The sequence below is a fragment of the Salvelinus alpinus genome, chromosome 25, assembly GCF_045679555.1.
Source record: "Salvelinus alpinus chromosome 25, SLU_Salpinus.1, whole genome shotgun sequence".
Lineage (NCBI taxonomy): Eukaryota > Metazoa > Chordata > Actinopteri > Salmoniformes > Salmonidae > Salvelinus > Salvelinus alpinus.
In genome coordinates, this window is record NC_092110.1 from 47,086,036 (window position 1) to 47,110,202 (window position 24,167).

The 24,167-nt window shown below is 47.2% G+C and overlaps 1 protein-coding gene across 2 annotated transcripts in view; it reads right to left on the reverse strand.

The window, feature by feature from the left end:
- manba (mannosidase, beta A, lysosomal) overlaps positions 1-24,167 on the reverse strand; it is a 66,974-nt gene that overhangs the window by 10,962 nt on the left and 31,845 nt on the right. For both annotated transcript variants that reach the window (XM_071366966.1, XM_071366967.1), the window contains exons 8-14: positions 22,348-22,499; positions 16,556-16,673; positions 16,370-16,456; positions 15,430-15,597; positions 6,603-6,821; positions 6,357-6,521; positions 3,792-3,936 (exon numbers count right to left, since the gene is read on the reverse strand). In XM_071366966.1, the coding sequence (XP_071223067.1) occupies positions 3,792-3,936; positions 6,357-6,521; positions 6,603-6,821; positions 15,430-15,597; positions 16,370-16,456; positions 16,556-16,673; positions 22,348-22,499 (1,054 nt within the window). The remainder of the gene's footprint in view (positions 1-3,791; positions 3,937-6,356; positions 6,522-6,602; positions 6,822-15,429; positions 15,598-16,369; positions 16,457-16,555; positions 16,674-22,347; positions 22,500-24,167) is intronic.

Below are 24,167 nucleotides of genomic sequence, written 5' to 3' on the forward strand. Positions count from 1 at the left end.
GGTTTTCTAGCAAGTTAAGCAATAATTTGGTAATTTAATTTTTGTTTGACTGTCGCTACAAAGTTGGTATGATTTGACACCTACTCGGGGTGCGCTCTGTGCATCCTGAGCGTGCTCTGTTGCGAGATAGTCTAGGCCTACTGCTGAATGCCCTGAATTATTTGAAGAACATGATCATGCTCAGAATTTATGAACAGCCTTTTGCGCAATTCCCATCAATGCCATTGGAGTAGTTACTAACATTACTAAATATCAGTTTAATTTGCTGTGAAATCTTTACATAGTGGCACAGCCAAGCCAACAAGGTGACACAGCACCCCTCTTATTTGGGGAGAACCCTGGTATAGTGACCAGATCTGGAGACAACCCTGGCATAGTAACCAGATCTGGGGAGAACCCTGGCATAGTGACCAGATCTGGGTAGAACCCTGGCATAGTGACCAGATCTGGAGAGAACCCTGGCATAGTGACCAGATCTGGAGAGAACCCTGGCATAGTGACCAGATCTGGAGAGAACCCTGGCATAGTGACCAGATCTGGAGAGAACCCTGGCATAGTGACCAGATCTGGAGAGAACCCTGGCATAGTGACCAGATCTGGAGAGAACCCTGGCATAGTGACCAGATCTGGAGAGAACCCTGGCATAGTGACCAGATCTGGAGAGAACCCTGGCATAGTAACCAGATCTGGGGAGAACCCTGGCATAGTGACCAGATCTGGGTAGAACCCTGGCATAGTGACCAGATCTGGAGAGAACCCTGGCATAGTGACCAGATCTGGAGAGAACCCTGGCATAGTGACCAGATCTGGAGAGAACCCTGGCATAGTGACCAGATCTGGAGAGAACCCTGGCATAGTGACCAGATCTGGAGAGAACCCTGGCATAGTGACCAGATCTGGAGAGAACCCTGGCATAGTGACCAGATCTAGAGAGAACCCTGGCATAGTGACCAGATCTGGAGAGAACCCTGGCATAGTGACCAGATCTGGAGAGAACCCTGGCATAGTGACCAGATCTGGAGAGAACCCTGGCATAGTGACCAGATCTGGGTAGAACCCTGGCATAGTGACCAGATCTGGAGAGAACCCTGGCATAGTGACCAGATCTGGAGAGAACCCTGGCATAGTGACCAGATCTGGAGAGAACCCTGGCATAGTGACCAGATCTGGAGAGAACCCTGGCATAGTGACCAGATCTGGAGAGAACCCTGGCATAGTGACCAGATCTGGGGAGAACCCTGGCATAGTGACCAGATCTGGAGAGAACCCTGGCATAGTGACCAGATCTGGGTAGAACCCTGGCATAGTGACCAGATCTGGAGAGAACCCTGGCATAGTGACCAAATCAATGTGATTTTCAGGATTTTTTTTCCTCATTTTGTCTGTCATAGTTGAAGTGTACCTATGATGAAAATTACAGGCCTCTCTCATCTTTTTAAGTGGGAGAACTTGCACAATTGGTGGCTGACTAAATACTTTTTTGCCCCACTGTAATTAGTCGATTTGGATAGAAAACACTCTGAAGTTTCTAAAACTGTTTGAAATGTCTGTGAGTATAACAGAACTCATATGTCAGGCAAAAACCTGAGAAAAAAATCCAACCAGGAAGTGGGAAATCTGAGGTTTGTAGTTTTTCAACTCATTGCCTATCGAATATACAGTGTCTATGGGGTCATATTGCACTTCCCAAGGCTTCCACTAGATGTCAACAGTCTTTAGAACCTTGTTTGATGCTTCTACTGTGAAGGAGGGGGGAATGAGAGCTGTTTGAGTCAGGGGTCTGGCAGAGTGCCATGAGCTCAGTCTCGTGCGCTCCTGTGAAAGAGTTAGCTGCGTTCCATTGCATTTCTACAGACAAAGGAATTCTCCGGTTGAAACATTATTGAAGATTTATGATAAAAACATCCTAAAGATTGATTCTATACTTTGTTTGTTTCTACGAACTGTAATATGATTTTTCGTCTGAACTTTTGCCTGGACCTGCCAGCGCGTCGTGAGTTTGGACTGTGTACTAAACGCGCGAACAAAAGGAGGTATATTTGGACATAAATTATGGACTTTATCGAACAAAACAAACATTTATTGTGGAACTGGGATTCCTGGGAGTGCATTCTGATGAAGATCATCAAAGGTAAGTGACTATTTATAATGCTATTTCTGACTTCTGTTGACTCCACAACATGGCGGGTACCTGTATGGCTTGTTTTTGTGTCTGAGCGCCGTACTCAGATTATTGCATGGTGTGCTTTTTCCGTAAAGTTTTTTTGAAATCTGACACAGCGGTTACATTAAGGAGAAGTATATCTAAAGTTCCATGTATAACACTTGTATCTTTTATCAATGTTTATTATGAGTATTTCTGTAAATTGATGTGGCTCTCTGCAAAATCACCGGAAGTTTTGGAGGCAAAACATTACTGAACATAACGCGCCAATGTAAACTAAGATTTTTGGATATAAATATGAACTTTATTGAACAAAACATACATGTATTGTGTAACATGAAGTCCTATGAGTGTCATCTGATGAAGATCATCAAAGGTTAGTGATTCATTTTATCTCTATTTCTGCTTTTTGTGACTCCTCTTTTTGGCTGGAAAAATGGCTGTTTTTCTGTGACGAGGTACTGACCTAACATAATCAGATGGTATGCTTTCGTCGTAAAGCCTTTTTGAAATCGGACACTGTGGTGGGATTAACAACAAGTTTATCTTTAAAATGATGTAAAATACTTGTATGTTTGAGGAATTTTAATTATGAGATTTCTGTTGTTTGAATTTGGCGACCTGCACTTTCACTGGCTGTTGTCAAGTCGATCCCGTTAACGGGATCTCAGCCGTAAGAAGTTAAACAGCCATCACTAACCGGCTTCCACCCGGTTATGTAACCCTGCACCTTAGAGGCTGCTGCCCTATATACATAGACATGGAGTCACTGGTCACTTTAATAATGTTTACATACTGCTTTACTCATCTCATATGTATAATGTATTGCTCGTCCTAATATTTATATATTTCTTAACACTATTCTTTCACTTTTATATTTGTGTGTATTGTTGTGAAATGTTAGTTATTACTGCACTACCGGACACTTCAACGTGCAGATGTGTAAATGCCCTCCAGGACATCCTGTAACAGTACCTACCTATAGAGGACCAGGACATCCTGTAACAGTACCTACCTATAGAGGACCAGGACATCCTGTAACAGTACCTACCTATAGAGGACCAGGACATCCTGTAACAGTACCTACCTATAGAGGACCAGGACATCCTGTAACAGTACCTACCTATAGAGGACCAGGACATCCTGTAACAGTACCTACCTATAGAGGACCAGGACATCCTGTAACAGTACCTACCTATAGAGGACCAGGACATCCTGTAACAGTACCTACCTATAGAGGACCAGGACATCCTGTAACAGTACCTACCTATAGAGGACCAGGACATCCTGTAACAGTACCTACCTATAGAGGACCAGGACATCCTGTAACAGTACCTACCTATAGAGGACCAGGACATCCTGTAACAGTACCTACCTATAGAGGACCAGGACATCCTGTAACAGTACCTACCTATAGAGGACCAGGACATCCTGTAACAGTACCTACCTATAGAGGACCAGGACATCCTGTAACAGTACCTACCTATAGAGGACCAGGACATCCTGTAACAGTACCTACCTATAGAGGACCAGGACATCCTGTAACAGTACCTACCTATAGAGGACCAGGACATCCTGTAACAGTACCTACCTATAGAGGACCAGGACATCCTGTAACAGTACCTACCTATAGAGGACCAGGAAGGGCCCTGCCAGATATCATTGAGTTGCCAGTAGAGAGCTCCCATGGTGTGACCTTTGCCCTCGATGACCTCACTCTGGCTGCGGCGGTAGAACTCTGTCTGGACCTTAACACACTGGGCCTGCATGACCTAGAGGAAGACCAATCACAGTCACATGACCTGGAGGAAGACCACTCACAGTCACATGACCTAGAGGAAGACCAATCACAGTCACATGACCTAGAGGAAGACCAATCACAGTCACATGACCTGGAGGAAGACCACACAGTCACATGACCTGGAGGAAGACCACTCAGTCACATGACCTGGAGGAAGACCACTCACAGTCACATGACCTGGAGGAAGACCACTCACAGTCACATGACCTGGAGGAAGACCACTCAGTCACATGACCTGGAGGAAGACCACTCACAGTCACATGACCTAGAGGAAGACCACTCACAGTCACATGACCTGGAGGAAGACCACTCACAGTCACATGACCTGGAGGAAGACCACTCACAGTCACATGACCTGGAGGAAGACCACTCAGTCACATGACCTGGAGGAAGACCAATCACAGTCACATGACCTGGAGGAAGACCACTCAGTCACATGACCTGGAGGAAGACCACTCAGTCACATGACCTGGAGGAAGACCACTCACAGTCACATGACCTGGAGGAAGACAACTCACAGTCACATGACCTGGAGGAAGACAACTCAGTCACATGACCTGGAGGAAGACCACTCAGTCACATGACCTGGAGGAAGACCACTCACAGTCACATGACCTGGAGGAAGACCACTCAGTCACATGACCTGGAGGAAGACCACTCAGTCACATGACCTGGAGGAAGACCACTCACAGTCACATGACCTGGAGGAAGACCACTCACAGTCACATGACCTGGAGGAAGACCACTCACAGTCACATGACCTGGAGGAAGACCACTCACAGTCACATGACCTGGAAGAAGACCACTCACAGTCACATGACCTGGAGGAAGACAACTCACAGTCACATGACCTGGAGGAAGACCACTCACAGTCACATGACCTGGAGGAAGACCACTCAGTCACATGACCTGGAGGAAGACCACTCACAGTCACATGACCTGGAGGAAGACCACTCACAGTCACATGACCTGGAGGAAGACAACTCAGTCACATGACCTGGAGGAAGACAACTCACAGTCACATGACCTGGAGGAAGACCACTCATAGTGAACCCTGAGACAGATGGCTGTAGACTGCTGAGGAGTTGCTATACGTGTGTGAAGGCAAAGCGAACACAAGCTCTGATCTCAGTAAAACACATGGCTGTGATGTAGTGTCTGGTGTACCTGTGTGATGTAGTGTCTGGTGTACCTGTGTGATGTAGTGTCTGGTGTACCTGTGTGATGTAGTGTCTGGTGTACCTGTGTGATGTAGTGTCTGGTGTACCTGTGTGATGTAGTGTCTGGTGTACCTGTGTGATGTATTGTCTGGTGTACCTGTGTGATGTAGTGTCTGGTGTACCTGTGTGATGTATTGTCTGGTGTACCTGTGTGATGTATTGTCCGGTGTACCTGTGTGATGTAGTGTCTGGTGTACCTGTGTGATGTAGTGTCTGGTGTACCTGTGTGATGTAGTGTCTGGTGTACCTGTGTGATGTAGTGTCTGGTGTACCTGTGTGATGTAGTGTCTGGTGTACCTGTGTGATGTACAGTGTCTGGTGTACCTGTGTGATGTAGTGTCTGGTGTACCTGTGTGATGTAGTGTCTGGTGTACCTGTGTGATGTAGTGTCTGGTGTACCTGTGTAATGTACAGTGTCTGGTGTACCTGTGTGATGTAGTGTCTGGTGTACCTGTGTGATGTAGTGTCTGGTGTACCTGTGTGATGTATTGTCTGGTGTACCTGTGTGATGTATTGTCCGGTGTACCTGTGTGATGTAGTGTCTGGTGTACCTGTGTGATGTATTGTCTGGTGTACCTGTGTGATGTATTGTCCGGTGTACCTGTGTGATGTAGTGTCTGGTGTACCTGTGTGATGTAGTGTCTGGTGTACCTGTGTGATGTAGTGTCTGGTGTACCTGTGTGATGTAGTGTCTGGTGTACCTGTGTGATGTAGTGTCTGGTGTACCTGTGTGATGTACAGTGTCTGGTGTACCTGTGTGATGTACAGTGTCTGGTGTACCTGTGTGATGTAGTGTCTGGTGTACCTGTGTGATGTAGTGTCTGGTGTACCTGTGTAATGTACAGTGTCTGGTGTACCTGTGTGATGTAGTGTCTGGTGTACCTGTGTAATGTAGTGTCCGGTGTACCTGTGTGATGTAGTGTCTGGTGTACCTGTGTAATGTACAGTGTCTGGTGTACCTGTGTGATGTACAGTGTCTGGTGTACCTGTGTAATGTACAGTGTCTGGTGTACCTGTGTGATGTACAGTGTCTGGTGTACCTGTGTGATGTAGTGTCTGGTGTACCTGTGTAATGTACAGTGTCTGGTGTACCTGTGTGATGTACAGTGTCTGGTGTACCTGTGTGATGTAGTGTCTGGTGTACCTGTGTAATGTACAGTGTCTGGTGTACCTGTGTGATGTACAGTGTGTCCCTGTATCTCTTCAGTGGATCTGCTGAGGCTGGGAGCTGGTAGTGTAGTCCAGCCTGCTGCAGCATCTGCTGGTTGCCAGACTGGTGGTGCTGACGGTGAGACGAGAAGTTACTCCCATAGCTCCAGTCTTCAGACACAGACACCTGAGAGCAGAGAACATCACTGGATGACCTGAAGGCAGTACAATACAGGAATGTACATGTAGTCATCCCCAACCAGGGTACCTTCTGCAAGGTGGAGAAGGAGGGCCAGGACTGGAAGCCGTACTCGGAGGCGAAGCGTGTGCGTGGCAGGGCCGTCCAGTCCCAGCAGTCGTGGCTGTAGCTATAGTAGTGTGTGTCTCCATAGTGTACGTCGTAGGGGTCGTGGGCCACCCAGCCCTCCTGCTGAGACTCTGCTCCGTTAGTGGGACTGGAGACTAGGAACGGGCGGCTACCGTCCTCCTGAGGGGGAGATAGGAACCTGGTTAAATCAGGCTAGGGTCGTCACAATACCAGTATGGCGATACCCTGAAGGAGTGTTTCCCAAACTAGGGGCGTGAGAGAAACAGAACAGGGGTTACGTCAGTAACCTCCAGCAGCCTCTAGATGATCATCTGTTTCCATCTACAATGCCCACAAGCAGCCTCTAGATGATCATCTGTTTCCATCTACAATGCCCACAAGCCACACAGAACTCATTAGAACAGAGTGGACACCAACACCAAGCAATAAACCAAAAGGCACTAAATCAGACAATGTTGGTGAGCGCAGGGTTCAACCAGGCTATGGAGATAGGGTTGGGTCTGGTTCTACCAGGCTAGGGAGAGATCGGGTTCAATCTGGTCCTACCAGGCTAGGGAGATAGGGGTGGGTCTGGTTCTACCAGGCTAGGGAGATAAGGGTGGGTCTGGTTCAACCAGGCTAGGGAGATAGGGGTGGGTCTGGTTCAACCAGGCTAAGGAGAGATATGGTTCAATCTGGTTCTACCAGGCTAGGGAGATAGGGGTGGGTCTGGTTCTACCAGGCTAGGGAGAGATAGGGTTCAATCTGGTTCTACCAGGCTAGGGAGAGATAGGGTTCAATCTGGTTCTACCAGGCTAGGGAGAGATAGGGTTCAATCTGTTTCTACCAGGCTAGGGAGAGATAGGGTTCAATCTGGTTTTACCAGGCTAGGGAGAGATAGGGTTCAATCTGGTTCTACCAGGCTAGGGAGAGATAGGGTTCAATCTGGTTCTACCAGGCTAGGGAGAGATAGGGTTCAATCTGGTTCTACCAGGCTAGGGAGAGATATGGTTTAATCTGGTTCTACCAGGCTAGGGAGAGATAGGGTTCAATCTGTAGGGAATAGGGTTCTGGTCTAAAGTAGAGCACTATATAGGGAATAGGGCTCTGGTCTAAAGTAGTGCACTATATAGGGAATAGGGCTCTGGTCTGAGAGGTGTCTGTCCCAAACCCTGACTCCTAAACTTCATGTTTGAATTTTTTTGGGGAAAATATTGAGTTGTTCTATTAATACATTGATAATGATTCATTAATACTGATACTGACCTAATTAGTAGTTTTGTTGATTTTAAAACATCTTTCTCTGAAAAATATTGTCCCCAGTTTTGATGCCACTACTGAAACGCAAACTTTAAAAGAGTTTAGAATCAATGTGCCTTAAGCCACACCCCTACAAATATCACCAGGTGAGAGACTGTAGAATCAATGTGCCTTAAGCCACACCCCTACAAATATCACCAGGTGAGAGACTGTAGAATCAATGTGCCTTAAGCCACACCCCTACAAATATCACCAGGTGAGAGACTGTAGAATCAATGTGCCTTAAGCCACACCCCTAACAAATATCACCAGGTGAGAGACTGTAGAATCAATGTGCCTTAAGCCACACCCCTACAAATATCACCAGGTGAGAGACTGTAGAATCAATGTGCCTTAAGCCACACCCCTACAAATATCACCAGGTGAGAGACTGTAGAATCAATGTGAAAACTGTTAATTCTCCGTGGATTGATGAGGAATTAAAAAATTGTATGGTTGAGAGGGATGAGGCAAAACAGATGGCAAATAGGTCTGGCTGCGCAACTGATTGGCAAACGTACTGCAAATTGAGAAATCATGTGACTAAACTGAATACAAAGAAGAAGAAACTACACTATGAAACAAAGATAAATGAAATAAAGAATGATAGTAAAAAGCTTTGGAGCTCCTCAAATGAAACTTTGGGCAAAAAGGCAAACTCAGCTCCATCATTCATTGAATCAGATGGTCAACACAAAACCCACTGATATTGCCAACTACTTTAATGTGTTTTTAATTGGCAAGGTTAGCAAACTAAGGCCTGACATGCCAACAATGCTGAAACTACACGTGAAATTATATCTGACCAAATTATGAAAGACAAGCATTGTAATTTGAATTTGGTAAAGTGAGTGTGGAAGAGGTGAAAAAATGGGGTCTGACAACTTGGATGGAGAATTACTGAGGATAATAGCAGACAATATTGCCACTCCTATTTGCCATATCTTAAATGTAAGCCTACTAGAAAGTGTGTGTCCTCAGGCCTGGAGGGAAGCAAAAGTCATTCTGCTACCTAAGAATAGTAAAGCCCCCTTTACTGGCTCAAATAGCCGACCAATCAGCCTGTTACCAACCCTTAGTAAACTTGGTCAAATTGTGTTTGACCAGATACAATGCTATTTTACAGTAAACAAATTGACGACAGACTTTCAGCATGCTTATAGGGAAGGACATTCAACAAGCACAGCACTTACACAAATAACTGATGATTGGCTGAGAGAAATTGATGATAAAATGATTGTGGGGTCTTGTTAGACTTCAGTGCAGCTTTTGACATTATTGATCATAGTCTGCTGCTGGAAAAACTTATGTGTTATGGCATGGGTGTCAAACTCTGGCCCGCGGGCCAAATAATTAATTTTGGCCCGCGAAACAATAATAAATTACTACTAGAGCTGGCCCGCCGGTATTATACAGCGCATTCACCGCTAATACTACGACTGTCAGCGCGCTATCCCTTCCCAAAAATGGCGAAAAGAAAGGCAGAAAACAGGAGCTTTCTGGACAAGTGGGAGGCAGAATATCTTTCTCTGTGACATCTCGAGCCATCTCGATGCGCTGAACCTACAGCTTCAGGGGCGGGGGCGCATCCTCACAGACATGTACGCTGCAGTGAGGGCCTTTAAAACTAAACTGTGCCTGTGGGAGAATCAGATGCTGCAAGGAAACCATTGCCATTTTCCCTGCTGCCAAACCATAAAAGCGCAGATCTCTACCGCCGTGTTCCCAAGCGCTCAGTGTTCGCGCCGCTGAGTTTAGCCGGCGATTTGCCGACTTCGATGTCCAGAAATGTAGGTTTGAACTGCTTAGTAATCCCTTCGCAGTTGATGTGGAAAATGCACCAACCAACATCCAAATGGAGCTGATTGAACTCCAGTGCAACAACACGCTGAAGTCAAAGTATGATGCTGTGGGCGCCGCACAGTTTCCACGGTTCATCCCTGACACAATGCCTCAGCTCCGCACCCAAGCTGCTCAGATGCTCTCCATGTTCGGCAGCACTTATCTATGCGAGCAACTTTTCTCCTCGATGAAGATGACCAAAACAACTCACAGGAGACGTCTGACTGATGAACACCTTCGCTCGATACTGAGGATTTCTTCAGCTCAGAGCCTGAGCCCAGACATTGATGAACTAGCATCCAAGAAGAGATGCCGGGTATCTGGCTTGGGCACATCAGATTAGATCAGTGTGCAATAATTAACGTTTTCTTTGTGCACTTTTTCTTGCTACAAGGCATGGGCTTGAATGGTTGATTGATTTATTATCATTTTATTTGTAAAATTATTAGCCAGTGGAAAAAGTTTATTTTGGTATTTAAATCAGAAGGCTGCAAATAGAAAAGAGGCATACGATTTTTATTTAAATTTTATTTATTTAATAAATGAATGCCATTGATGTGTTTTTTCACATTTCGATTTTGCATGTCTCCACTATTAAATTATATATTGTATGGTAATAAGCGATGCTTGTTCCATATTCAATGTTAAAGCAAAACTTGTTTGGGTCCATATTAAAAGGTTCATTTGTTCAATGTTGGCCCGCGACTTTGTTCAGGTTTTACATTTTGGCCCACTGGGTATTTGAGTTTGACACCCATGTGTTATGGCTTTAGACCCCCTGCTATAATGTGGATAAAGAGTTACCTGTCTAACAGAACACAGAGGGTGTTCTTAATGGAAGGCTCTCCAACATAATCCAGGTAGAATTAGGAATTCCTCAGGGCAGCTGTCTAGGCCCCTTACTTTTTTCAATCTTTACTAACGACATGTCACTGCCTTTGAGTAAAGCCAGTGTGTCTATGTATGCAGATGACTCAACACTATACACGTCAGCTACTACAGAGACTGAAATGACTGCAACACTCAACAAAGAGCTGCAGTTAGTTTTAGAGTGGGTGGCAAAGGAATAAGTTAGTCCTAAATATTTCTAAAACTAAAAGCATTGTATTTGGGACAAATCATTCACTAAACCCTGAACCTCAACTAAATCTTGTAATGAATAATGTGGTAATTGAGCAAGTTGAGGACACTAAACTGCTTGGAGTTACCCTGGATTGTAAACTGTCATGGTCAAAACATATTGATACAACAGTAGCTAAGATGGGGAGAAGTCTGTACTGTATATACTGTATACTGTATACTGTATATAAGGTTAGTATAGTGTCTATACTGTATATTTGGTTAGTGTACTATATATAAGGTTAGTATACTATATATACTGTATATAAGGTTAGTATAGTGTATATACTGTATATTAGGTTAGTGTACTGTATATAAGGTTAGTGTACTGTATATAAGGTTAGTATACTATATATACTGTATATAAGGTTAGTATAGTGTATCTAAGGTTAGTATACTGTATATACTGTGTATAAGGTTAGTGTACTGTATATACTGTATATAAGGTTAGTGTACTGTATATAAGGTTAGTGTACTGTATATAAGGTTAGTATACTGTATCTAAGGTTAGTATACTGTATATACTGTGTATAAGGTTAGTGTACTGTATCTAAGGTTAGTATAGTGTATATACTGTGTATAAGGTTAGTGTACTGTATATACTGTGTATAAGGTTAGTGTACTGTATATACTGTGTATAAGGTTAGTATACTGTATCTAAGGTTAGTATACTGTATATACTGTGTATAAGGTTAGTGTACTGTATCTAAGGTTAGTATAGTGTATATACTGTGTATAAGGTTAGTATACTGTATATACTGTGTATAAGGTTAGTATTCTGTATATAAGGTTAGTATTCTGTATATAATGTTAGTGTACTGTATATACTGTACACTGCTAGCTAACACTGCTAGCTAGCCAACTTCTACCGAATAGCAGCACTGTAGAAACTTACATTACAACGGAACGACTTGATTAGCGTAGTGTTAGCTAGCTACATAGTTGTCTTTGCTGTCCTTGTATCCAAGATAATTGTGTAGTTTAGAGAAATTTAGAGAAATTGTCGAGGTTACCTAGCCAGCTACACTTTCAAACAAAGTCAACAACGCAGCCACTACTAGCCAGCCTACTTCACCAGCCAGCAGTACTATATCATTTTAGTCAATAAGATTTTTTTTGCAACGTAAGCTTAACTTTCTGAACATTCGAGACGTGTAGTCCACTTGTCATTCTAATCTCCTTTGCATTAGCGTAGCCTCTTCTGTAGCCTGTCAACTATGTGTCTGTCTATCCCTCTTCTCTCCTCTCTGCACAGACCATACAAACGCTTCACACCGCGTGGCCGCCGCTACTCTAACCTGGTGGTCCCAGCGCGCACGACCCACGTGGAGTTCCAGGTCTCCGGCAGCCTCTGGAACTGCCGATCTGCGGCCAACAAGGCAGAGTTCATCTCAGCCTATGCGTCCCTCCAGTCCCTCGACTTCTTGGCACTGACGGAAACATGGATCACCACTGATAACACTGCTACTCCTACTGCTCTCTCCTCGTCTGCCCACGTGTTCTCGCACACTCCGAGAGCTTCTGGTCAGCGGGGTGGTGGCACTGGGATCCTCATCTCTCCCAAGTGGACATTCTCTCTTTCTCCCCTGACCCATCTGTCTATCGCCTCCTTTGAATTCCATGCTGTCACAGTTACCAGCCCTTTCAAGCTTAACATCCTTATCATTTATCGCCCTCCAGGTTCCCTTGGAGAGTTCATCAATGAGCTTGACGCCCTGATAAGTTCCTTTCCTGAGGATGGCTCACCTCTCACAGTTCTGGGTGACTTTAACCTCCCCACGTCTACCTTTGACTCATTCCTCTCTGCCTCCTTCTTTCCACTCCTCTCCTCTTTTGACCTCACCCTCTCACCTTCCCCCCCTACTCACAAGGCAGGCAATACGCTTGACCTCATCTTTACTAGATGCTGTTCTTCCACTAATCTCATTGCAACTCCCCTCCAAGTCTCCGACCACTACCTTGTATCCTTTTCCCTCTCGCTCTCATCCAACACTTCCCACACTGCCCCTACTCGGATGGTATCGCGCCGTCCCAACCTTCGCTCTCTCTCCCCCGCTACTCTCTCCTCTTCCATCCTATCATCTCTTCCCTCTGCTCAAACCTTCTCCAACCTATCTCCTGATTCTGCCTCCTCAACCCTCCTCTCCTCCCTTTCTGCATCCTTTGACTCTCTATGTCCCCTATCCTCCAGGCCGGCTCGGTCCTCCCCTCCTGCTCCGTGGCTCGACGACTCACTGCGAGCTCACAGAACAGGGCTCCGGGCAGCCGAGCGGAAATGGAGGAAAACTCGCCTCCCTGCGGACCTGGCATCCTTTCACTCCCTCCTCTCTACATTCTCCTCTTCTGTCTCTGCTGCTAAAGCCACTTTCTACCACTCTAAATTCCAAGCATCTGCCTCTAACCCTAGGAAGCTCTTTGCCACCTTCTCCTCCCTCCTGAATCCTCCTCCCCCTCCTCCCCCCTCCTCCCTCTCTGCAGATGACTTCGTCAACCATTTTGAAAAGAAGGTCGACGACATCCGATCCTCGTTTGCTAAGTCAAACGACACCGCTGGTTCTGCTCACACTGCCCTACCCTGTGCTTTGACCTCTTTCTCCCCTCTCTCACCAGATGAAATCTCGCGTCTTGTGACGGCCGGCCGCCCAACAACCTGCCCGCTTGACCCTATCCCCTCCTCTCTTCTCCAGACCATTTCCGGAGACCTTCTCCCTTACCTCACCTCGCTCATCAACTCATCCTTGACCGCTGGCTACGTCCCTTCCGTCTTCAAGAGAGCGAGAGTTGCACCCCTTCTGAAAAAACCTACACTCGATCCCTCCGATGTCAACAACTACAGACCAGTATCCCTTCTTTCTTTTCTCTCCAAAACTCTTGAACGTGCCGTCCTTGGCCAGCTCTCCTGCTATCTCTCTCAGAATGACCTTCTTGATCCAAATCAGTCAGGTTTCAAGACTAGTCATTCAACTGAGACTGCTCTTCTCTGTGTCACAGAGGCGCTCCGCACTGCTAAAGCTAACTCTCTCTCCTCTGCTCTCATCCTTCTAGACCTATCGGCTGCCTTTGATACTGTGAACCATCAGATCCTCCTCTCCACCCTCTCCGAGCTGGGCATCTCCGGCGCGGCCCACGCTTGGATTGCGTCCTACCTGACAGGTCGCTCCTACCAGGTGGCGTGGCGAGAATCTGTCTCCGCACCACGTGCTCTCACCACTGGTGTCCCCCAGGGCTCTGTTCTAGGCCCTCTCCTATTCTCGCTATACACCAAGTCACTTGGCTCTGTCATATCCTCACATGGTCTCTCCTATCATTGCTATGCAGACGACACACAATTAATCTTCTCCTTTCCCCCCTCTGATAACCAGGTGGCGAATCGCATCTCTGCATGTCTGGCAGACATATCAGTGTGGATGACGGATCACCACCTCAAGCTGAACCTCGGCAAGACGGAGCTGCTCTTCCCCCCGGGGAAGGACTGCCCGTTCCATGATCTCGCCATCACGGTTGACAACTCCATTGTGTCCTCCTCCCAGAGTGCTAAGAACCTTGGCGTGATCCTGGACAACACCCTGTCGTTCTCAACTCACATCAAGGCGGTGACCCGTTCCTTTAGGTTCATGCTCTACAACATTCGCAGAGTACGACCCTGCCTCACACAGGAAGCGGCGCAGGTCCTAATCCAGGCACTTGTCATCTCCCGTCTGGATTACTGCAACTCGCTGTTGGCTGGGCTCCCTGCCTGTGCTATTAAACCCCTACAACTCATCCAGAATGCCGCAGCCCGTCTGGTGTTCAACCTTACCAAGTTCTCTCACGTCACCCCGCTCCTCCACTCTCTCCACTGGCTTCCAGTTGAAGCTCGCATCCGCTACAAGACCATGGTGCTTGCCTACGGAGCTGTGAGGGGAACGGCACCTCCGTACCTTCAGGCTCTGATCAGGCCCTACACCCAAACAAGGGCACTGCGTTCATCCACCTCTGGCCTGCTCGCCTCCCTACCTCTGAGGAAGTACAGTTCCCGCTCAGCCCAGTCAAAACTGTTCGCTGCGCTGGCACCCCAATGGTGGAACAAACTCCCTCACGACGCCAGGTCAGCGGAGTCAATCACCACCTTCCGGAGACACCTGAAACCCCACCTCTTTAAGGAATACCTAGGATAGGATAAAGTAATCCTTCTAACCCCCCCCTCCCCCTTAAAAGAGTTAGATGCACTATTGTAAAGTGGTTGTTCCACTGGATATCATAAGGTGAATGCACCAATTTGTAAGTCGCTCTGGATAAGAGCGTCTGCTAAATGACTTAAATGTAAATGTAAATGTATATAAGGTTAGTATTCTGTATATACTGTATATGTCTACTGAAAGTTTGGGGGAAATGAAAATAAGATGCAAATGAGAAGAAAAACAACCAACCCTCAATTTAAACTACTGTAGAATGACCCACATACTGTAGGTAATAGGGTTTAGGGTGCCAGTGGACACAGATCATGACTTAGTATTTCTTAGTTCAATGTCTCAGATATGTCTCTCACCTTCTGAACAATGGCCCTGATGTTGTCCACATACAGAGTCACATAGTCTCTATGGTACCGGGGTTGCTGGGCAACAGGGATGCCGAACCAGTCAGTGGCCAGGGCCGCCTCATTCTCGTTGTTCCCACTCCACACGATGACCGAGGGGTGGGACTTTAAGCGTCTCACCTGATTGGGGTCGAGGAAACAGGAAGGAACACGTGTTATCACATGCTATAACCAGGAAATGAGTCATCCTAATCAATAGTAACATACATCAAGGCCTTGTCCAGGGGATGCTGCATCACCCTGCATCAAGCTGCATCACGCTACAGAAACAGATTGTAGTGTGCTCCATGGGCAGTCGAGGCCTGGACAAAGCTACTAACATCAACCCTGTAGTGTGCTCTATGGGCCGCCGAGGCCTGGACAAAGCTACTAACGTCAACCCTGTAGTGTGCTCTATGGGCCGCCGAGGCATGGACAAAGCTACTAACGTCAACCCTGTAGTGTGCTCTATGGGCCGCCGAGGCCTGGACAAAGCTACTAACGTCAACCCTGTAGTGTGCTCTATGGGCCGTCGAGGCCTGGACAAAGCTACTAACATCAACCCTGTAGTGTGCTCTATGGGCCGTCGAGGCCTGGACAAAGCTACTAACATCAACCCTGTAGTGTGCTCTATGGGCCGCCGAGGCCTGGACAAAGCTACTAACATCAACCCTGTAGGTGTAGCTCTACGGACCATCGAGGCCTGGACAAAGCTACTAACATCAACCCTGTAGGTGTAGCTCTACGGACCATCGAGGCCTGGACAAAGCTACTAACATCAACCCTGTAGGTGTAGCTCTACGGGCCATCGAGGCCTGGACAAAGCTACTAACGTCAACCCTGTAGGTGTAGCTCTACGGGCAGTCGAGGCCTGGACAAAGCTACTAACATCAACCCTGTAGGTGTAGCTCACCTGTTGGCCAACCTCCTCTCTAACCGTCTCTATGAAGTCAGGCTCAGTGGGGTACATGGCACAGGCAAACATGAAGTCCTGCCAGATCTAAGGACAGACAAGGGATTGGTCAAAAGTACAGCAATATAAAGGAAATGGAGAGTTTGTGACGAAGACAAGGAGAAAGAGTACTATTCAGTCAGTTACCATGATCCCCATCTCATCACAGAGAGAGTAGAACAGGTCCTGCTCATAGACTCCTCCCCCCCAGACCCTGAGAGCGTTCATATTAGCGTCCACGGACGACTGTAGAAGGTTCCTCACACTGAAACAGAACAATGGATAGGCAATGACTGAACCAGACAATAACGACGAACTACTGTCTGTTCAAATCTATCAGGTTACAGTGAGGGTTGCTAAGGGGGTGGTTGCTAAGCTGACATATTGGTTTAAGATGCTTATAACATGGATCATTTAGCTAATTTGAGTTAGAATTTTAGGACTCCTTTAGGAATAAAATACAAATATAAAAAATATATATATAAAGTATAGATTTTGGCCTTTACTACTAAAGCCCATAGAAAAGCATTGAATAACACATTCAGAGATGACAAAAAGAACAGTCAAAAAATGAACTGTAGGAAAACAGGTTTTGAAGTGTCTGAAATCTAGATAATAAAACCACTCAGGAATGATTTTTTAAACACATATTTAACCCCTTCTTTGGGTAGGCACAAAGCTACCTTCATACTTCCATTCATATGTATGGGCTACCTTCAGACTAAGGTTTAATATCTAATGTTCCACAGTCGGGTCCCAAACGGTTCGGACACTACAGACCATGACAAGACTGATTTTCGGGATGTCTCCTGGTCTGACCAACACTGCTCTATCTCTGTCACCTTTCACCTCAGATGGGATGTCTCCTGGTCTGACCAACACTGCTCTAGCTCTGTCACCTTTCACCTCAGATGGGATGTCTCCTGGTCTGACCAACACTGCTCTATCTCTGTCACCTTTCACCTCAGATGGGATGTCTCCTGGTCTGACCAACACTGCTCTAGCTCTGTCTCCTTTCACCTCAGATGGGATGTCTCCTGGTCTGACCAACACCAGCTCTATCTCTGTCACCTTTCACCTCAGATGGGATGTCTCCTGGTCTGACCAACACCCCTCTATCTCTGTCACCTTTCACCTCAGATGGGATGTCTCCTGGTCTGACCAACACTGCTCTAGCTCTGTCTCCTTTCACCTCAGATGGGATGTCTCCTGGTCTGACCAACACCAGCTGTATCTCTGTCACCTTTCACCTCAGATGGGATGTCTCCTGGTCTGACCAACACTGCTCTATCTCTGTCACCTTTCACCTCAGATGGGATGTCTCCTGGTCTGACCAACACTGCTCTAGCTCTGTCACCTTTCACCTCAGATGGGATGTCTCCTGGTCTGACCAACACCGCTCTATCTCTGTCACCTTTCACCTCAGATGGGATGTCTCCTGGTCTGACCAACACTGCTCTATCTCTGTCTCCTTTCACCTCAGATGGGATGTCTCCTGCTCTGATAAACACTGCTCTAGTTCTGGCACCTTTCACCTTCACCTACTTCCGGCGCCGACCGAGATGGCCGCCTCGCTTCGCGTTCCTTGGAAAATATGCAGTATTTTGTTTTTTTATGTGTTATTCCTTACATTGGTACCCCAGGTAATCTTAGGTTTCATTACATACAGTCGGGAGGAACTACTGAATATAAGAGCAACGTCAACTCACCATCGTTCCAACCAGGAATATGACTTTCCCGAAACGGATCCAGTGTTTTGCCTTCCACCCAATACAATGGATCTGATCCCAGCCGGCGACCCTATGCGACGCCGTAAAAGGGGAAAACGTAGCGGTCTCCTGGTCAGGCTTCGGAGACGGGCACATCGCGCTCCACTCCCTAGCATACTACTCGCCAATGTCCAGTCTCTTGACAATAAGGTTGATGAAATCCGAGCACGGGTAACATTCCAGAGAGACATCAGGGATTGTAACGTTCTCTGCTTCACGGAAACATGGCTCACTCAAGAGATGCTAACGGAGTCGGTGCAGCCAGCTGGTTTCTTCACGCATCGCGCCGACAGAAACATACATCTTTCTGGTAAGAAGAGGGGCGGGGGTGTATGCCTTATGATTAACGAGACGTGGTGTGATCATAACAACATACAGGAACTCAAGTCATTCTGTTCACCTGATCTAGAATTCCTCACAATCAAATGTCGACCGCATTATCTACCAAGGGAATTCTCTTCGATTATAATCACAGCCGTATATATTCCCCCCCAAGCAGACACATCGATGGCCCTGAACGAACTTTATCTGACTCTTTCTAAACTGGAAACCACACACCCTGAGGCTGCATTCATCGTAGCTGGGGATTTTAACAAGGCTAATCTGAAAACAAAACTCCCTAAATTCTATCAGCATATCGATTGTGCTACCAGGGCTGGTAAAACCTTGGATCATTGTTATACTAACTTCCGCGACGCATATAAGGCCCTCCCCCGCCCTCCTTTCGGAAAAGCTGACCACGACTCCATTTTGTTGCTTCCAGCCTACAAACAGAAACTAAAACAACAAGCTCCCTCGCTCAGGTCTGTTCAACGCTGGTCCGACCAATCTGATTCCACGCTTCAAGACTGCTTCGATCACGCGGATTGGAATATGTTCCGCATTGCGTCCAACAACAACATTGACGAATATGCTGATTTGGTGAGCGAGTTCATTAGAAAGTGCATTGACAATGTCGTACCCACAGCAACGATTAAAACATTCCCAAACCAGAAACCGTGGATTGACGGCAGCATTCGCGTGAAACTGAAAGCGCGAACCACTGCTTTTAACCAGGGCAAGGTGACCGGAAACATGACCGAATACAAACAGTGTAGCTATTCTCTCCGCAAGGCAATCAAACAAGCTAAGTCCCAGTACAGAGACAAAATAGAGTCGCAATTCAACAGCTCAGACACAAGAGGTATGTGGCAGGGTCTACAGTCAATCACGGATTACAAAAAGAAAACCAGCCCCGTCGCGGACCAGGATGTCTTGCTCCCAGACAGGCTAAATAACTTTTTTGCTCGCTTTGAGGACAATACAGTGCCACTGACACGGCCCGCTACCAAAACCTGCGGGCTCTCCTTCACTGCAGCCGAGGTGAGTAAAACATTTAAACGTGTTAACCCTCGCAAGGCTGGAGGCCCTGACGGCATTCCCAGCCGCGTCCTCAGAGCATGCGCAGACCAGCTGGCTGGTGTGTTTACGGACATATTCAATCAATCCTTATCCCAGTCTGCTGTTCCCACATGCTTCAAGAGGGCCACCATTGTTCCTGTTCCCAAGAAAGCTAAGGTAACTGAGCTAAACGACTACCGCCCCGTTGCACTCACTTCCGTCATCATGAAGTGCTTTGAGAGACTAGTCAAGGACCATATCACCTCCACCCTACCGGACACCCTAGACCCACTCCAATTTGCTTACCGACCCAATAGGTCCACAGACGACGCAATCGCAACCACACTGCACACTGCCCTAACCCATCTGGACAAGAGGAATACCTATGTGAGAATGCTGTTCATCGACTACAGCTCAGCATTTAACACCATAGTACCCTCCAAACTCGTCATCAAGCTCGAGACCCTGGGTCTCGACCCCGCCCTGTGCAACTGGGTCCTGGACTTCCTGACGGGCCGCCCCCAGGTGGTGAGGGTAGGTAACAACATCTCCACCCCGCTGATCCTCAACACTGGGGCCCCACAAGGGTGCGTTCTGAGCCCTCTCCTGTACTCCCTGTTCACCCACGACTGCGTGGCCATGCACGCCTCCAACTCAATCATCAAGTTTGCGGATGACACTACAGTGGTAGGCTTGATTACCAACAACGACGAGACGGCCTACAGGGAGGAGGTGAGGGCCCTCGGAGTGTGGTGTCAGGAAAATAACCTCACACTCAACGTCAACAAAACAAAGGAGATGATTGTGGACTTCAGGAAACAGCAGAGGGAGCACCCCCATATCCACATCGACGGGACAGTAGTGGAGAAGGTGGAAAGTTTTAAGTTCCTCGGTGTACACATCACAGACAAACTGAATTGGTCCACCCACACAGACAGCGTTGTGAAGAAGGCGCAGCAGCGCCTCTTCAACCTCAGGAGGCTGAAGAAATTCGGCTTGTCACCAAAAGCACTCACAAACTTCTACAGATGCACAATCGAGAGCATCCTGTCGGGCTGTATCACCGCCTGGTACGGCAACTGCTCCGCCCACAACCGTAAGGCTCTCCAGAGGGTAGTGAGGTCTGCACAACGCATCACCGGGGGCAAACTACCTGCCCTCCAGGACACCTACACCACCCGATGTCACAGGAAGGCCATAAAGATCATCAAGGACAACAACCACCCAAGCCACTGCCTGTTCAGCCCGCTATCATCCAGAAGGCGAGGTCAGTACAGGTGCATCAAAGCTGGGACCGAGAGACTGAAAAACAGCTTCTATCTCAAGGCCATCAGACTGTTAAACAGCCACCACTAACATTTAGCGGCCGCTGCCAACATACTGACTCAACTACAGCCACTTTAATAATGGGAATTGATGGAAATTATGTAAAAATGTACCACTAGCCACTTTAAACAATGCCACTTAATATAATGTTTACATACCCTACATTACTCATCTCATATGTATATACTGTACTCTATAGCATCTACTGCATCTTGCCATCTTTATGTAATACATGTATCACTAGCCACTTTAAACTATGCCACTTTATGTTTACATACCCTACAGTACTCATCTCATATGTATATACCGTACTCTATACCATCTACTGCATCTTGCCTATGCCGTTCTGTACCATCACTCATTCATATATCTTTATGTACATATTCTTTATCCCTTTACACTTGTGTGTATAAGGTAGTAGTTGTGGAATTGTTAGGTTAGATTACTTGTTGGTTATTACTGCATTGTCGGAACTAGAAGCACAAGCATTTCGCTACACTCGCATTAACATCTGCTAACCATGTGTATGTGACAAATAAAATTTGATTTGATTTGATTTGAGATGGGATGTCTCCTGGTCTGACCAACACTGCTCTATCTCTGTCACCTTTCACCTCAGATGGGATGTCTCCTGGTCTGACCAACACTGCTCTATCTCTGTCACCTTTCACCTCAGATGGGATGTCTCCTGGTCTGACCAACACCAGCTGTATCTCTGTCTCCTTTCACCTCAGATGGGATGTCTCCTGGTCTGACCAACACTGCTCTATCTCTGTCACCTTTCACCTCAGATGGGATGTCTCCTGGTCTGACCAACACTGCTCTATCTCTGTCACCTTTCACCTCAGATGGGATGTCTCCTGGTCTGACCAACACTGCTCCATCTCTGTGACCTTTCACCTCAGATGGGATGTCTCCTGGTCTGACCAACACTGCTCTATCTCTGTCTCCTTTCACCTCAGATGGGATGTCTCCTGGTCTGACCAACACCAGCTGTATCTCTGTCACCTTTCACCTCAGATGGGATGTCTCCTGGTCTGACCAACACTGCTCTAGTTCTGTCACCTTTCACCTCAGATGAGGAAGTGCAACACTGGCAGATGCGGTGGATTGAGACTCATCCAACGCAAAAAAACCCACAGATATCTCTTGTTTAAAGTGACAGATTTTGAAGGGGATTTGTTGTGTGAAGTAACTTAGACTGACGCACCGGTGTGTTAAATCAGAACATTAAAGTCTTGTTTGAATCATAACGTAAACAAACTCTTAACAATGTAAATAAACATAATGACATTGTCATGTTGCCGTTTCAAATATACAAAACACTTAGAAGTATTTAATGAGTGAAAGGTTGATATCACGATTAAGACCAAAGACACGTGCGTGTGTGCGTGCGTGCGTGCGTGCGTGTGTGCGTGCGTGCGTGCGTGCGTGCGTGTGTGTGTGCGTGCGTGTCTCTCTCACTCAGCAGGGCTGACCAGGTCCTGAAGGGCGTGAGCTGGGATCCAGTTTGACCCCTTCAGGAAGATGGGCTTCTTGTTGACCCGGAAGTAAAAACTCAGCCCAGGGGAACCAGCGATTGGCTCCTGGACCAGCTCTACTGTACGGAAATACACCTTGGGATTAACACAGAGAGAATGTTAAATACACCTGAAGACAGATTATGTTAAATACACCTGGAGACAGAGAAGATGTTAAATATAGAGACAGTGAGAAGACAGAGGACTGGAGACAGTGAGAAGACAGAGGACTGGAGACAGTGAGAAGACAGAGGACTGGAGACAGTGAGAAGACAGAGGACTGGAGAGACAGTGAGACGACAGAGGACTGGAGAGACAGTGAGACAGAGGACTGGAGACCGTGAGAAGACAGAGGACTGGAGACAGTGAGAAGACAGAGGACTGGAGACAGTGAGAAGAGAGAGGACTGGAGACAGTGAGAAGACAGAGGACTGGAGAGACAGTGAGACGACAGAGGACTGGAGAGACAGTGATACAGAGGACTGGAGACCGTGAGAAGACAGAGGACTGGAGACAGTGAGAAGACAGAGGACTGGAGACAGTGAGAAGACAGAGGACTGGAGACCGTGAGAAGACAGAGGACTGGAGACCGTGAGAAGACAGAGGACTGGAGAGACAGTGAGAAGACAGAGGACTGGAGACAGTGAGAAGACAGAGGACTGGAGACAGTGAGAAGACAGAGGACTGGAGACAGTGAGAAGACAGAGGACTGGAGACAGTGAGAAGACAGAGGACTGGAGACAGTGAGAAGAGAGGGGATAGTAGACAGTGAGAAGACAGAGGACTGGAGACAGTGAGAAGACAGAGGACTGGAGACAGTGAGAAGACAGAGGACTGGAGAGACAGTGAGACGACAGAGGACTGGAGAGACAGTGAGACAGAGGACTGGAGACCGTGAGAAGACAGAGGACTGGAGACAGTGAGAAGACAGAGGACTGGAGACAGTGAGAAGACAGAGGACTGGAGACCGTGAGAAGACAGAGGACTGGAGACCGTGAGAAGACAGAGGACTGGAGACCGTGAGAAGACAGAGGACTGGAGACAGTGAGAAGACAGAGGACTGGAGACAGTGAGAAGACAGAGGACTGGAGACAGTGAGAAGACAGAGGACTGGAGACCGTGAGAAGAGAGGGGATAGGAGACAGTGAGAAGACAGAGGACTGGAGACAGTGAGAAGAGAGGGGATAGGAGACAGTGAGAAGACAGAGGACTGGAGACAGTGAGAAGACAGAGGACTGGAGACAGTGAGAAGACAGAGGACTGGAGACAGTGAGAAGAGAGGGGATAGTAGACAGTGAGAAGACAGAGGACTGGAGACAGTGAGAAGACAGAGGACTGGAGACAGTGAGAAGACAGAGGACTGGAGACAGTGAGAAGACAGAGGACGGAGATAGTGAGAAGACAGAGGACTGGAGACCGTGAGAAGACAGAGGACTGGAGACAGTGAGAAGACAGAGGACTGGAGACCGTGAGAAGACAGAGGACTGGAGACAGTGAGAAGACAGAGGACTGGAGACCGTGAGAAGAGGGGACTGGAGACAGTGAGAAGACAGAGGACTGGAGACAGTGAGAAGACAGAGGACTGGAGACAGTGAGAAGACAGAGGACTGGAGACAGTGAGAAGACAGAGGACTGGAGACCGTGAGAAGACAGAGGACTGGAGACAGTGAGAAGACAGAGGACTGGAGACAGTGAGAAGACAGAGGACTGGAGACCGTGAGAAGACAGAGGACTGGAGACCGTGAGAAGACAGAGGACTGGAGA